At 43.2% G+C, this 12,633-nt stretch overlaps 3 protein-coding genes across 3 annotated transcripts; all 3 read left to right on the forward strand.

Annotated features, from left to right (window-relative positions):
• Positions 1-166: 166 nt before the first annotated feature.
• On the forward strand, positions 167-789 carry LOC118913317 (histone H2A type 1-E). Its single transcript, XM_036887269.2, has one exon. The coding sequence runs from the start codon at positions 317-319 to the stop codon at positions 707-709; it is 393 nt and encodes a 130-aa protein (XP_036743164.1). The 5' UTR covers positions 167-316; the 3' UTR covers positions 710-789.
• Positions 790-938: 149 nt separating this feature from the next.
• Positions 939-2,191, forward strand: LOC118913130 (histone H3.1). Its single transcript, XM_036886930.2, has one exon. The coding sequence runs from the start codon at positions 1,660-1,662 to the stop codon at positions 2,068-2,070; it is 411 nt and encodes a 136-aa protein (XP_036742825.1). The 5' UTR covers positions 939-1,659; the 3' UTR covers positions 2,071-2,191.
• A 112-nt stretch (positions 2,192-2,303) lies between these two features.
• LOC118910267 (histone H4-like) lies at positions 2,304-7,128 on the forward strand. Its single transcript, XM_057493889.1, has 2 exons — positions 2,304-2,349; positions 6,725-7,128. Exons 1-2 carry the CDS (start codon positions 2,304-2,306, stop codon positions 7,051-7,053), a joined length of 375 nt encoding a protein of 124 aa, XP_057349872.1. The 3' UTR covers positions 7,054-7,128.
• The last annotated feature ends 5,505 nt before the right edge of the window (positions 7,129-12,633 follow it).

Consider the following 12,633-nt stretch of genomic DNA (forward strand, 5'->3'; position numbering starts at 1 on the left):
CAAAACAATGAGAACAACCACTTCTTCCGATTGTGCTTAAGGTATTCTGCGTAAACCACATGATTCAATTACCATTACTATTAAAAGCTCATCAGACCCGATTAGATTTAAACAAACAAAAATCTCAAACCAGATGGAAGGATTAATGAAAATGAAGGATGCAGATTCTGCTTTTCCATTGGCTGCTTGATAATAGCCAATGGGAGATTTGCACTCGAGACTACCTCCAGTTAGTATAAATATTCGCCTTGATTTCATTTTATTCTTACTCGATTTTCCGCTTTCCTGAAAATCTTTATGTTTTACTCAAGAAATTATGTCAGGCCGTGGTAAGCAAGGCGGCAAAGCTCGCGCCAAGGCCAAGACCAGGTCTTCTCGGGCCGGGCTGCAGTTTCCCGTGGGCCGCGTGCACCGGCTGCTCCGCAAAGGCAACTACGCCGAGCGGGTCGGGGCCGGCGCGCCCGTGTACCTGGCGGCGGTGCTGGAGTACCTGACAGCCGAGATCCTGGAGCTGGCGGGCAACGCGGCCCGCGACAACAAGAAGACGCGCATCATCCCGCGCCATCTGCAGCTGGCCATCCGCAACGACGAGGAGCTCAACAAGCTGCTGGGCCGCGTAACCATCGCTCAGGGCGGTGTCCTGCCCAACATCCAGGCCGTGCTGCTGCCCAAGAAGACCGAGAGCCACCACAAGGCCAAGGGAAAGTAAAGGGTTCTTAGCACGGATATTTTCATCTTACGTTAATAATCAGCCTAGCTTAATAAAGGCTCTTTTCAGAGCCACCCATAGCTTTTCTTTGAAAGAGCTGTCATACTATTTCTGCCCCTATGAAGATTTAAAGACTCAGTGACGTAACAACCAAATTACCCGAAAGAAATGTTTAGCGCTCGTGAAGATCTACGGGAACGTTGACTTAAGGTCGAGAACCACACATGAATTTCCTGAATGCACCTATACTGTAAGCCTTGACCGAGGCTAGCCGTACAGGAGAGTGAATGGCTAGAGAAGGCGCTGCCTTAGCTCTTAACTGGACGTTTGGGAAAGTTCGGAAAAGACAGTGCAGCCTCACATTTGGGAAAATGAGTAAAGTGAAGCTGGATTAAGTCAATCATTTTAACGCTGACGATACTAACACCCACATCGTCTCCATCCAGATTCAAGTTTTTATTAAAACTACTTAATGTCCTTGACAGTGCTTTGTAAATGGAGCATTTTCTCAATTGTCCATAATCGTGCCACACCCAAGAAAGTTATCATTTTAGATGCAGCCCATAAGTAAATTTACCTAAGCATCTCCAAAATACCTGATTGCTCTTTTTTAAAGAATCCACTGGAGTTTCTGCTTTGCTTTTTTAGACTACCTTTCAATATAGACTTCAGAAGCTTTCAGTGAACGACAGAGATCCGGAACTCCTCTACTAGGTTAAGAGTAAATAATATGACGTCAGAGGGGAGACAGTGAACGGCAGGGTTCGGGATTCATTCACCAACGGGAAAGCAGCTCTTAATCCGGGCCAGGCACATAGATGGTCCAATCCGGAGAGGACGCGGGGACTTTTGAATGTTCTTGGGCCCAATAGTCAGTGATCTTGCTGTATAAAAAGAAAGGTTCTTTACTCCTCACTGGAGTTCCTAAAAACATCCCGTGATCTTTTAATATGGCTCGGACGAAGCAGACGGCTCGCAAGTCCACCGGCGGTAAGGCCCCGCGGAAGCAGCTGGCCACCAAGGCGGCACGTAAGAGCGCGCCGGCCACGGGCGGCGTGAAGAAGCCCCACCGCTACCGGCCCGGCACGGTGGCGCTGCGCGAGATCCGCCGCTACCAGAAGTCTACCGAGCTGCTGATCCGCAAGCTGCCGTTCCAGCGGCTGGTGCGCGAGATCGCGCAGGACTTCAAGACCGACCTGCGCTTCCAGAGCTCGGCCGTGATGGCGCTGCAGGAGGCGTGCGAGGCCTACCTGGTGGGCCTCTTCGAGGACACCAACCTGTGTGCCATCCACGCCAAGCGTGTTACCATCATGCCCAAGGACATTCAGCTGGCGCGTCGCATCCGTGGGGAGAGAGCTTGAATTGTTGACTGTACGGTGTGATATCCCTAAACCCAAAGGCTCTTTTCAGAGCCACGTAAGTATTTCTATGAAAGTAGCTGTGACATTTTAGGTCTCCTTGGCCCCTAAACGGAAGTAGTGAGAGTACTTAGAATCCACTAAATTTGTTTTACAGGTGTTAGGGACCATCGATAGTCTGCAGAAAAATGACAATAGAATGCTTCTATTTACTGTCACTGATCTGTTGACCAAGCATGTTTTGTAATACATCTGTGGCTCAACTTGTAGACATTCTGGATCGTATTGCATACTCTTAAGGCTGTGAAATGCAATATGGTATGCCAGTTTTTTTGCAATAGTGAGCTGTAGTTATTTCAAATGTAGGATTTAACCGTTTTCCTTGATTCTAGGTATTTTGGAGTTTGGGATTCAGTAAGTAGTGAAAGGAAGATGACCTACATGAGAATAGTGTGAGAAGAAAAGGCATTTATAAACTTTATTTCCCATGTTTCACCCAATGTTTCATAAGACAATTTTTTTTATTAGATTTATCGCTTTTACCCTACATATTAAAACCAACTTTAGGACAACAATGTGGAATGCTGCATAACATGCCAGCTACCACATCCCAGAGATTTTGCTTCAGCTTTCCACACCTTATTTACACTTAACATCTGAGCTGTGAGTTGATGCATCAATGCTTCATGACAACCCAACAACAAAATACCAAAGATTAAACTTTTACTACTAGGAATTATTTGTATTCCAGTTTTTATGAAAGAACTACAAAATATTTACATTTTCAAAAGTAAAGCTAGACGTTTATCTCATTCGTGTGTGTGCTGTTTTGTTCATTTGACGTTTTTCCAGACTGCCTTGGCACAGACGTTTGTTACCAAAACAGGATCTGTTAGAGGCACTGGTGTCCTTGGCTTAAACCAAGTGTTTTGCCCTCCAGCTCTGGGCCCAGCTGAAATCCAAGTGTCTTGGGTTTTTTTTTTTGTTGTTGTTATAACTATGCTGGCTCTTACCAGAACTGTTTGATTTTTCCCTCTCATATTTTATGTATATGTGGGGAAAAGGGGATATTTTAGGTACAGGGCATGGCAGGATAGCCTTAAAAAAGAAAGTGCCCATTGTTGTCTGGGAGTCAGACTGTGGCTCAGAATGGCAGCTCCTCCTCCAACCCCTAAGCCAAGGAACACAGATTTGGCCTTTTCATTTATTTGAGCCCCTAGGAAGAAATGCCCAGTGTCTAAGGAACAATGCAGCATTTCCGGATTGCTGACTTTTTAATCTTTGTATGGAATACTCTGGAAGCTGGCAGCACAGAGTCTGAATGCTAGATTGACAGGGTTCACATTCCAGCTTTACTACTGTGTCATTTTAGACCAATCAATTTCTCCATCAGAAAAATGGGGGTGATACTACCCACCTCATAGGGTTGTCATTGCGGTCATATCAGTCAATTTTTGGATACATAGCATTACGTAAGTGTTACTAATTTTCATGAGCTGTTTATCATTTTCCCTTATATTCTAAGATTTTTAAGAATTTGAAATAAAAATTCAGGTTTAGCTTCTAAATGTCCTTTTCATTTGGGGTTACATAGCTGCAGATTCTGCTCAGTTTAGAAATGAAACTTCAGCAGATATTTTTGAATCAAAGAATGGAAGAAATTCACATTTATGAAAGAAACATTTATGAACATTTTGGACTGGGGATAATGCAAGCAACAAAGCATCTTTATATTTGGGGAGTAACTATGGTCAGGCTGGAGGCAAAAAGGGGATGTCTAATGTACTGATTGGATCTTTTAATGCCTGTTGCAAGGTCCTTAGTCAAAAGGGATTTTTCTTTCCAAAGCACTGCAATGTGATGTTACTGACATCACAGGCTGAAATTTACAGCTACTGCTGCTGGAGTCTAGAACTAGCTTGGGTTTGTTACAGAGACTCAGAGGAGTGAAGGAAGACAAGATCAGGATGCATTTTTCAGACTTAACATTCTAGTAGTATCCCTTCCTAGTAGTTGTCCCATCAGAAATGACCTGATGATCAACAAGTTTTAAGGAGAATTAATACAACAGTGGAAGTCAGTGTAGAGATTTCAACTACACTGCAGGCTTGGCTGCAGGAAAACCAGAAGGCTGAGATTGTCGATGCACACTGGCAGAAAGCAAAGAAACACTCATAAACCATGTTTAACATGTCATATATGAAAAACAAAATAGTCCATCAATATCTTGTAGTTTATTAAATGCTGTGATTTTTAAAATCCTCACTAATATATACGTGTTTGTGTTGTCAATATTATGTTGGGAGTATAAGCCTGAAAATGAGAGCTTGGGGCAATATTCCAATTTCAGGCAGATTCTTTAAGTAATATCAGCTAAAAACAAGTCACATTCATGTAGGATTTCTTTGTGCCAGTGTGTGTTCTAAATGCTTCAGTTTAATTAATTTAAATCTTCACAAAAATTCCCTGAGTACTATTATTACCCCAGCTTTGCAGATGAAGAAAATGAAAGTTACAACATCACACAGCTCTAGGGGAGAAAAAACAATTTTCCCTCTACCGTTCTGAGTTCTTAGCTGAAACTCATGTAATACAACACAGAAAAAAAAAAAAAAAACCAGAAAGAGAAAAATAAATATAAATTGATTAATATGTATACTTCAAGTCATATACCCAGGACATATACTTCATGAGACATACCCAGGGAAAAATGAGTAACTCCCTAAGGTGGCTTAGAATTGAGACCTAAATATCACCTTAATAGGGAAAGGTAAAGGGAGTAAACTATTTTTAGGAAAGGTGAATAGGCCCTTAGATTAGATGGGAACTATGACAGTTTGTGACAAGGTATGTCTGCATGTTGGCATCAACTTTGTCTCCTTTCCTGTGATAAGTGTCAGTCTTCTCTGTTTAATGAACTCTTGAGAATGGATTGATAATTTGAGTTCCATCTGGAGCATCTATCTTTAGGCAGATGAGAGTTCAGATAAACACTCTCTGAATTTGCTATCTTTCAAGTGCCCACAGCTCAAAATAATCAACATACCTATAGAAAAGGAAAAATAACGTTCCCTCTTCTTTTTTAGGTTTTTGGCTGAGAACCCTGTAAAAAGGCAGATTAACAAGAGAAAAACACAATATCAAATATACCACATGTATACATGGGAAATATCCAGAAAAAAATGAGTAAAACTTCCCAAATTGGCCCAAGCCATCACTTTACACGTTATCTTCAACTAAAGAAAAAGGAAAGATGTTGATCAGGGGAGGGGCAAGTAGCCACTTAAGGGAAGTTACCAGGAAAAGGTCAACAAAGGATAAGGTTTTTACGCAGAATTAAGTCCCCTGACTTCTCCACTGACAAGATTCTCCAGTGACTTAGAGAATCTTCCTGGTGCAGAGATGAAAACAAAAATCGAGATTTCCTTTACAAATCTGTATGTCCCTTATAAAAGAGTAAATTCTTTTCTTTTTAGAGATTCTCCTGTGTACGGTGTTTTTTAAAAAAATAATCAGCTGAAAAACAGTCCTATGTCAGGCATATTTTGGGTCGGCATGTCCTGAAGTCCTACAGCCCTATTTTGCTGCGCTCACAGCTAACAATCACTTACTTCTGAATGGGCAAGTACAGTACTTTTGAGACAAGAGACCCTGGATGTAGTCAGAGAAGGGTGAGGGCCTCCGGAGGGGGCAGGGCAGGATATTTGCAGTCAGAGCAATGTAACTACATGCAAGGAAACCTCCCTACTAAAACTCTGTTAAACATTAAGCTCTAGAATCATTCTTCAGTGACATCAGTTAATGTTCCCCAGATAAAGAAGAATAACACGTTTTATTATGCTAATCATTTGTAACCATGTGTAAGATTCACTTTAGCATACTACAAGGCCCAGGCCTATGTGCTGTCTTTCCTCCTTCAGATCTGACAAAGTGATTTTGTAAACTGAGCAACTAACTTAGCATGCAGACCCAGCTTTAGACGGCATGGTAAAAGGCAGGAAGAATTCCATCTTAAAGATAAGATTGCATTTTAAGACCCAGGAAGTTCAAGAGGCAAGATTCTTTAGCAAGTAGACAATACCTCAGTCTACCTTGGGGGCTGGGCAGGCGGCCTTTTGATGTGCTCCCAGACCAAGGCGCCGGTGTCGCAGAGAAATCAAGGCAGGAAATTCCTTATGTTAATTTTTAATATTCAGGGCCCACTTAACAAGTCCACACCCCTAAACTCTTTTTCACATTCTCGAAAAATCCTCAACTGCTTATAAAACCCCCTAGACAACGCACCACTACGGGCTCTCTTGTCCCCTCCTGGCGTGAGCCGGGAGCTCTGTCCTTTCACTTAATCTCTAAATAAAAGCCTGTACCTTGCTCTCCTACCTTGAGTGTTTGTGAAGCTCATTCTTCGGCTTCGTGAACAAGAACCCGGCATCATTTTGTCATAATATAAGGCCCTAAGCAAAGTCTCAGCCAAAGATATAGCTCCAGATATAAATGACACGAGGACCAAAAAAAAAAAAAATAGGATAAAAACGAAACCATTTACTGTTCTCTCTTCCACAGTCATTGGTCACACTGCCCAGAGGAGGCGGAGCTGTAGGGCGGCAGCCGAGCCACTTCCGCGCCAGGGCTTTCAGTTCTCAGTAAGGTCCCGGAACAGCTCTTATTGTTGGCCCAAGTTCTCCACGTTCACTTTTCGCGTTGAAGTTATTTGTACAGTCATGTCGGTGTGACAAAGGCTTGGGCAAAGGCGGCGCCAAGCGCCACCGCAAGGTGATGCGGGACAACATCCAGGACATCACCAAGCCCGCCATCCGCCGCCTGGCCGGCCGCGGCGGGATCAAGCGCATCTCCGGCCTCATCTACGAGAAAAACCGCGGGGTGCTGAAGGTGTTCCGGGGGAACGTGATCCTGGACGCTGTCACCTACACCGAGCACGCCAAGCACAGGACTCGTCACGGCCGCACCCTCTACGGCTTCGGCGGCTAAAAGTTTATTACAAAAGGCCCTTTTCAGGGCCGCCCAATTCCTCTCAGGAAAAGCTGTAAGTGGCTTTTGTGGCATATTGCGTAACTGTTGGAAATGTTTATTGGCTTTCATGCTAAGACTGTCTTAACCTTTGGCTGTAAATACGGGCCGGGCCAAGTAGCCAGCCGACATTCTTGACTGATCTCCCTTAACCAATCTGTTAGCAATGTACTTAAGAAAAAACAGTACTTTCGGTTAGTCAGAAGAGAACAAGCGCTTGCTTGTGGATATGTTGGGGGTGCGTTGTGTGTTTCCTCAGTCCTTGTCCCCGCCGCGAAAAAGAATTGAAGTGCAGAGACACAGTAGTGAAGCAGAGTAAAAGTTTTACTTAAAGTAACAAGAAGTGCAGCAGGCAACCTCAGCAAGGAAAGGCTCCTTGAAAGGTTTGGAGAGAAAGTTTATCGTAAAATAGATTTTAGCCAAAATAAGCAGGCGAAGAGAGGCAACAAAGGGCCAGGTGGTTTGAGTGCAACTCCCCGGTGATGTTCTGCGGCCTGGGTATTACAGGCCGGGGAAGTCACACGCGGTCAGGGAGGTGGGGGCTTATAAGGGATTAGGAGGGGGAGGAGTGGGCAAGCTATCCTAGGGGGTGTGGAGAGGTATGACTGGCTAAAGGTGACACAATAGACAACTAGAAACATTTTTCCTTCCAAGAGGGAGGAAGATGACATCTGGGTCTTAATTGGCACATCAGAAGGATGGAATTCAGGAAGAGCTGTCCCCTTACCATATAAGGCACGGACCTTGGGGTCTGGTTTGTTCTCCCCCTATGGCATTTCTCTGTTCTGTTTGCATGTCCTTGTATTTCCTCCCTCCAGCCTAACATTTCAGCCTTTTGGTCATAATGGGCGACGACTCCATCCAGCTACTTCCAGCTGACAAGGGGCGTCGTGGGGGTTTGAGGCTGGTATTAGGCTGAAGGAGGGGGTTCAGTGGGAAGAGGTGGGTAACGGTGAAGTAACACCTGGTTGGTGGCGACCCGGGTCACCTGGGTTAGCCGCTGTTGGAGGAACCTGAGGACACAAGGGGCAACTAAGAGTAAACCACAAACTGTTACTAAGGGGCCCAGTAGGGGCATTAGCCAGGCCATTATGGGGGGACTGGAATTCTGGATCGAGTTTACATCTCAATGACTAGTATTGGGATTTACTATAGATAAGACTGCATTATTGAAACAATACTTTTCTCTAAAATCACTCTCATTTTTATTAGAAGTATCCAAATTAAGAAAATAATTAACAGTTGGCTTGATTATTTGCATAAGTGCAGCAAGAAGAGCAGTTGATTACATAGGCTCTTTTAAATATGCTTTGCTGGAACGTTTTATAAGGAATTTCAGATTGGACTTTTAAAGGCTTCTTGAGGCCAGAAAGCCAAGCTAGACTTGCCATCAGGTTGTGCCTGCAGTACATGTACATTTGGGTGAATTCCTCTTTTCTCTGAGGTTCCCAAGACATTCTTGAGGTTCCTGCACCTGCCAAGCAGTGACCTTCCTTACTCACCTGGTAAGGCTGCTGGGAACTCTGTAAGCAAGGTACCAGGCCAGTTCTCTTAAGGGGCTTTGTTGGCTTTATACAGTCAATCTTAGTTCCTTAAAGCTGTCTGTTCACATCTGAGTTTACACACGTGTCTCTCAGGTATGACGTTCCAGTCAAAGCCTTGGAAATATAACCAGTGTTTTTAATTGGTCCTCATACAAGGAAAGCAGATTCTTAGTGAACTTGTGCAAATAAACATACTGCCATGAAATATAAAAATAGTCACTGAAAGTTTTTAAATTCTGGAGGGATCAGCTAGAGGGAAAGATAAAGTTTCAATTCTGCTTATAAAGGCAGTCATTTACTAAACTGTTGTCAGCTTAAGAGAAAAAGCTTAAAACACTTTATCAACATTTGAAACAAAAAGCCACAAAATCATCTTCCTTAGTTTACTTAATCCTATGCAACTAATACCTTTTCTGCTGAAATCTAGTTCTTTACTAGCTTAAGTGTAATAAAAGAGTGACTATAAACAATAAAAGACTTACAAATGGCAATGGTTATTTGATGAGAGCTTACTGTAAGACAGTTGACATAAGGAAATTCTGATATTTCTGTAACACAAAATGTTTAGTAACAAAGTTTAGCATTATTCTTTTTGACAGTGCTTTCTAGGTAATTAAGCAGGTAATTATATATTAAATAAGCTAAATTAGCCAAATACTTTCTTCAGTGAGAAAAAGTTCCTCTGACATGTTCCAGGGGCCCTCTGGAAAATATCAGTGTTAACTAGAGGTAAAGGTACCTTTTTGAATTTGATTTTGGGAAGTTGTCAGAAGAAAGTTTCTTTGGCACTTGCTTAAATAGGATTATAGGTTGCTGTGAAGCAATACTTATCTATTTAACTAGAATGACAACAAAATACCTCAAAGGCAAATAAAGAAGGTTACACAGTTGTTAGCACACTTTAGCTTTTAGTATTTTTAATATTAAGATCTTATTTCTTAAATACTCCAACAACTCATTGAGACTTTAAGCATGAGAAACTGCTTTGATAAAACAATTAGAGAACTTTTTGCAATCTTTCAATATTAGGAGCAGACTAACAGTTAAGAAAACTTTGTCTTTTTAACTGAAAACAAAATTCTAATTTTGCTGTGTACTTCATACCGAGACTCATTTGCTTTAATTTTATATAGCATGACCATATTAAATTCTTCCACAAACTTTCTACAACCTTTTTACATTTAGATTTCTCTTTCTAAATAAACAGCTGTACTTTAGAATAAAGTTACTTTCTTCTATCAAAACACACATTCTTTAGCATGCAGAAATGTTTTCCTTATTACTTTAAGTAGTTTTAATTAGAACTTAAAACCACTAGGTACCTTAATTTTTAGTGATCACTGAGAAGCAGGCTATTGTAAACTGTACACTGGCATTCTTTAGATTGACAAATTTATGAAAAGTTTATAATTTCTGTAACTATGAGCTGTACGGCACAATCTCTCACTAAACATAAAGTGTATCTTCTTAGCAAAACTTTAAGGTTTTAGGTTACCACAGAGATTCTCAGGCTGCAGGTAGGTATACACACTGTAACACACAATTAAAAAGGTGTTCTCTTGCCACACTTATTTAGTTCACTCATTCGTAACAATTATGCTAGATTACTTACAAGACCTTTACTGAATATTAGACAATGCCAAGCCTTTAAGCATTTTATTCTTAAAAGATTTACCAGATAACATCAACTTAAATGACCTTAGGTAAACTTAGGCAGCTGATAACCACAAGGACATGCCTGCCTCAGCCAAACCCAAATTAGCATTAATGCTTAACATTTTTTATCAGACTTTCTGGAAGTTTTAGAATGCCCAATTTTCACAAGCGCTTGTTTTTAAATCAATTTTTATTAATACCATCCGGAGGTAGGAAAATATTTTTCATCTACACACCTAGACACACAAACATACAAACTGAGACACAACAACTACAGTCAGCAACACCCCCCACGCAAAAACATATACACAGACAGACAAACTGATATAAAGACTTGAGTCACTGATATCCAATTGCTTTCCCTCTCCTCAGCTTCCTGTCTGTGGCTTCTGGAACCAGAGGGTGGGAGGAGCGTGTTCCGGTGAGGGAAGAGGGCGGTGAAGGCGGAAGGAGGGGGAGAGGGGGTGGTGCAGCCACCGGAAGAGGAGAGCAGGACGACGGCATGGTTGAGAATGTAGGACTTTAAGATGGCCACGACATGTGTGAAGACAAAGGACTTAAGGATGGTGGTGGAGAGAGGGGGAGGGGATTGCGAGCTGAGGGAGGCGGGCGACTGAGGTCTTCTGGCGGACCTGAAAAGGAAGAAGGACTGAGCAGAGTAAGAGGCTGACAATCTTTAACTGGAGATCGGGCCAGGAGAACCTGAGTTGTTGAACTTAGCATAAAGGTCTGGACAGGAGTGCAAAGTCCAAAAAGCCTGCACATGTGGGATTTCACTCTACTCTCCGCTCCAGTGGCAATAATTAATCAAGGTGGTGAGAAGGCTAAAATTGAAAGTTCCCGCAGGGGGGCAGCGAGATTGATTGTCCAAAGGATACTGAGGCCTGGCCTCAGAGCAAAAAAAGACTAGCTTCCATTTGCGAACTTCCCGGAACAAATATAGAGTAGCCAAATTAGAAATGAGACACTGCAGTGGGGTTTGAGCCTCTGCTTTTGCGGGCTGGTTCCCCATGTCTGTGTCACCCTCCCTACTAATCCCACTGAGAGGAGTGCCCAGAGTCCAAAGCGCAACAAGTCAGGGGAGATGTCCTGGGAGCCTGGGTGAGGGACATCTCCCCCACCACAGGGCCAGGGGCGGGCCGGATGCCCACAGAGGGTGGGCCAAATGCCCAGGGGTCGAATGCCCCACCTGGACGTATGTACGATTCCTAATGGACCAGGTGAAATGTAGTTAGGAAGGGAAACAGACTGGGAAAACTGAGGGACTCACTGGAAAATAGTCCACGTAGCGGAGAGCAGGCTGAGGTCCTGGGTCGGGGAAGGAGGGGGCAGGGCCACAGGTGGCCAGTAGGGGCCTCGCACTCACCCTCCTTCCTGGGTTTCGGCACCAAATGTAAGATAAATTTTAGCTGAAATAAGCAAGCAAAGAGCGGCAACAAAGAGCCAAGTAGTTTATTTGAGTGCAACTCCTGGGTGATGTTCCGCAGTCTGGGTATTACAGGCCGGGGAAGTCACACCTGGTCAGCGAGGTGGGGGCTTATAAGGGATTGGGGGGGGGGAGTGGGCAAGCTATCCTAGGGGGTGTGGAGAGGTATGATTGGCTAAATGTGACATAATAGACAACTAGAAACTTTTTTTCCTTCCAAGAGGGAGGAGGCTGACATCCGGGTCTTTGTTGGCACATCAGAAGGATGGAATTCAGGAAGAGCTGTCCCCTTTCCATATAAGGCACGGACCTGTCTGGTCTGTTCTCCCCCTATGGCATCTCTCTGTTCTGTTTGCATGTCCTTGTTTTTCCTTCCTCCAGCCTAACATTTATAACTAAAAGGTTACACACTTAGAAAGTGTGGGTGACCTCAGAGGGAGGAGCACGCCCTGAAAAGCTGAAAACAGTTTAAAGTTAAAAGGTTACGCACTTAGAAAGTTTGGATGACCTCACAGAGAGGAGCGCCCCGAAAGGTTGGGGGTTCCACCTTTTAAGGATTCTTCAGGAATGTGACTAAGGGCTGGGGCTGCAGACTTGTTAAGTGGTCTTTGAATACTTAGAATTAACTTAGCACAAGGAATTTCCTGCTCTGATTTCTCCCTGGGATACCGTTGTCTAGGTCTGTGAGCTGATCAAACAGGCTGCCTGCCCAGCCCCCAAGGGCTGTCTGTTTGCTAAAGAGTAAGTTAAGAATCTTACATTGTTAACTTCCTGGGTATTAAAACATAGTCTAAGACGGAATCTTTCCTGCCTTTTACTATGTTGTTCACAGCTGGGCCTACAGGCTAAATTAGTTGCCTAGGGTACAAATTATTTAATTAGGGCGGGAAGGAGAAAAAAAAAGCTTATAGGTAA

The sequence above is a fragment of the Manis pentadactyla genome, chromosome 16, assembly GCF_030020395.1.
Source record: "Manis pentadactyla isolate mManPen7 chromosome 16, mManPen7.hap1, whole genome shotgun sequence".
NCBI lineage: Eukaryota > Metazoa > Chordata > Mammalia > Pholidota > Manidae > Manis > Manis pentadactyla.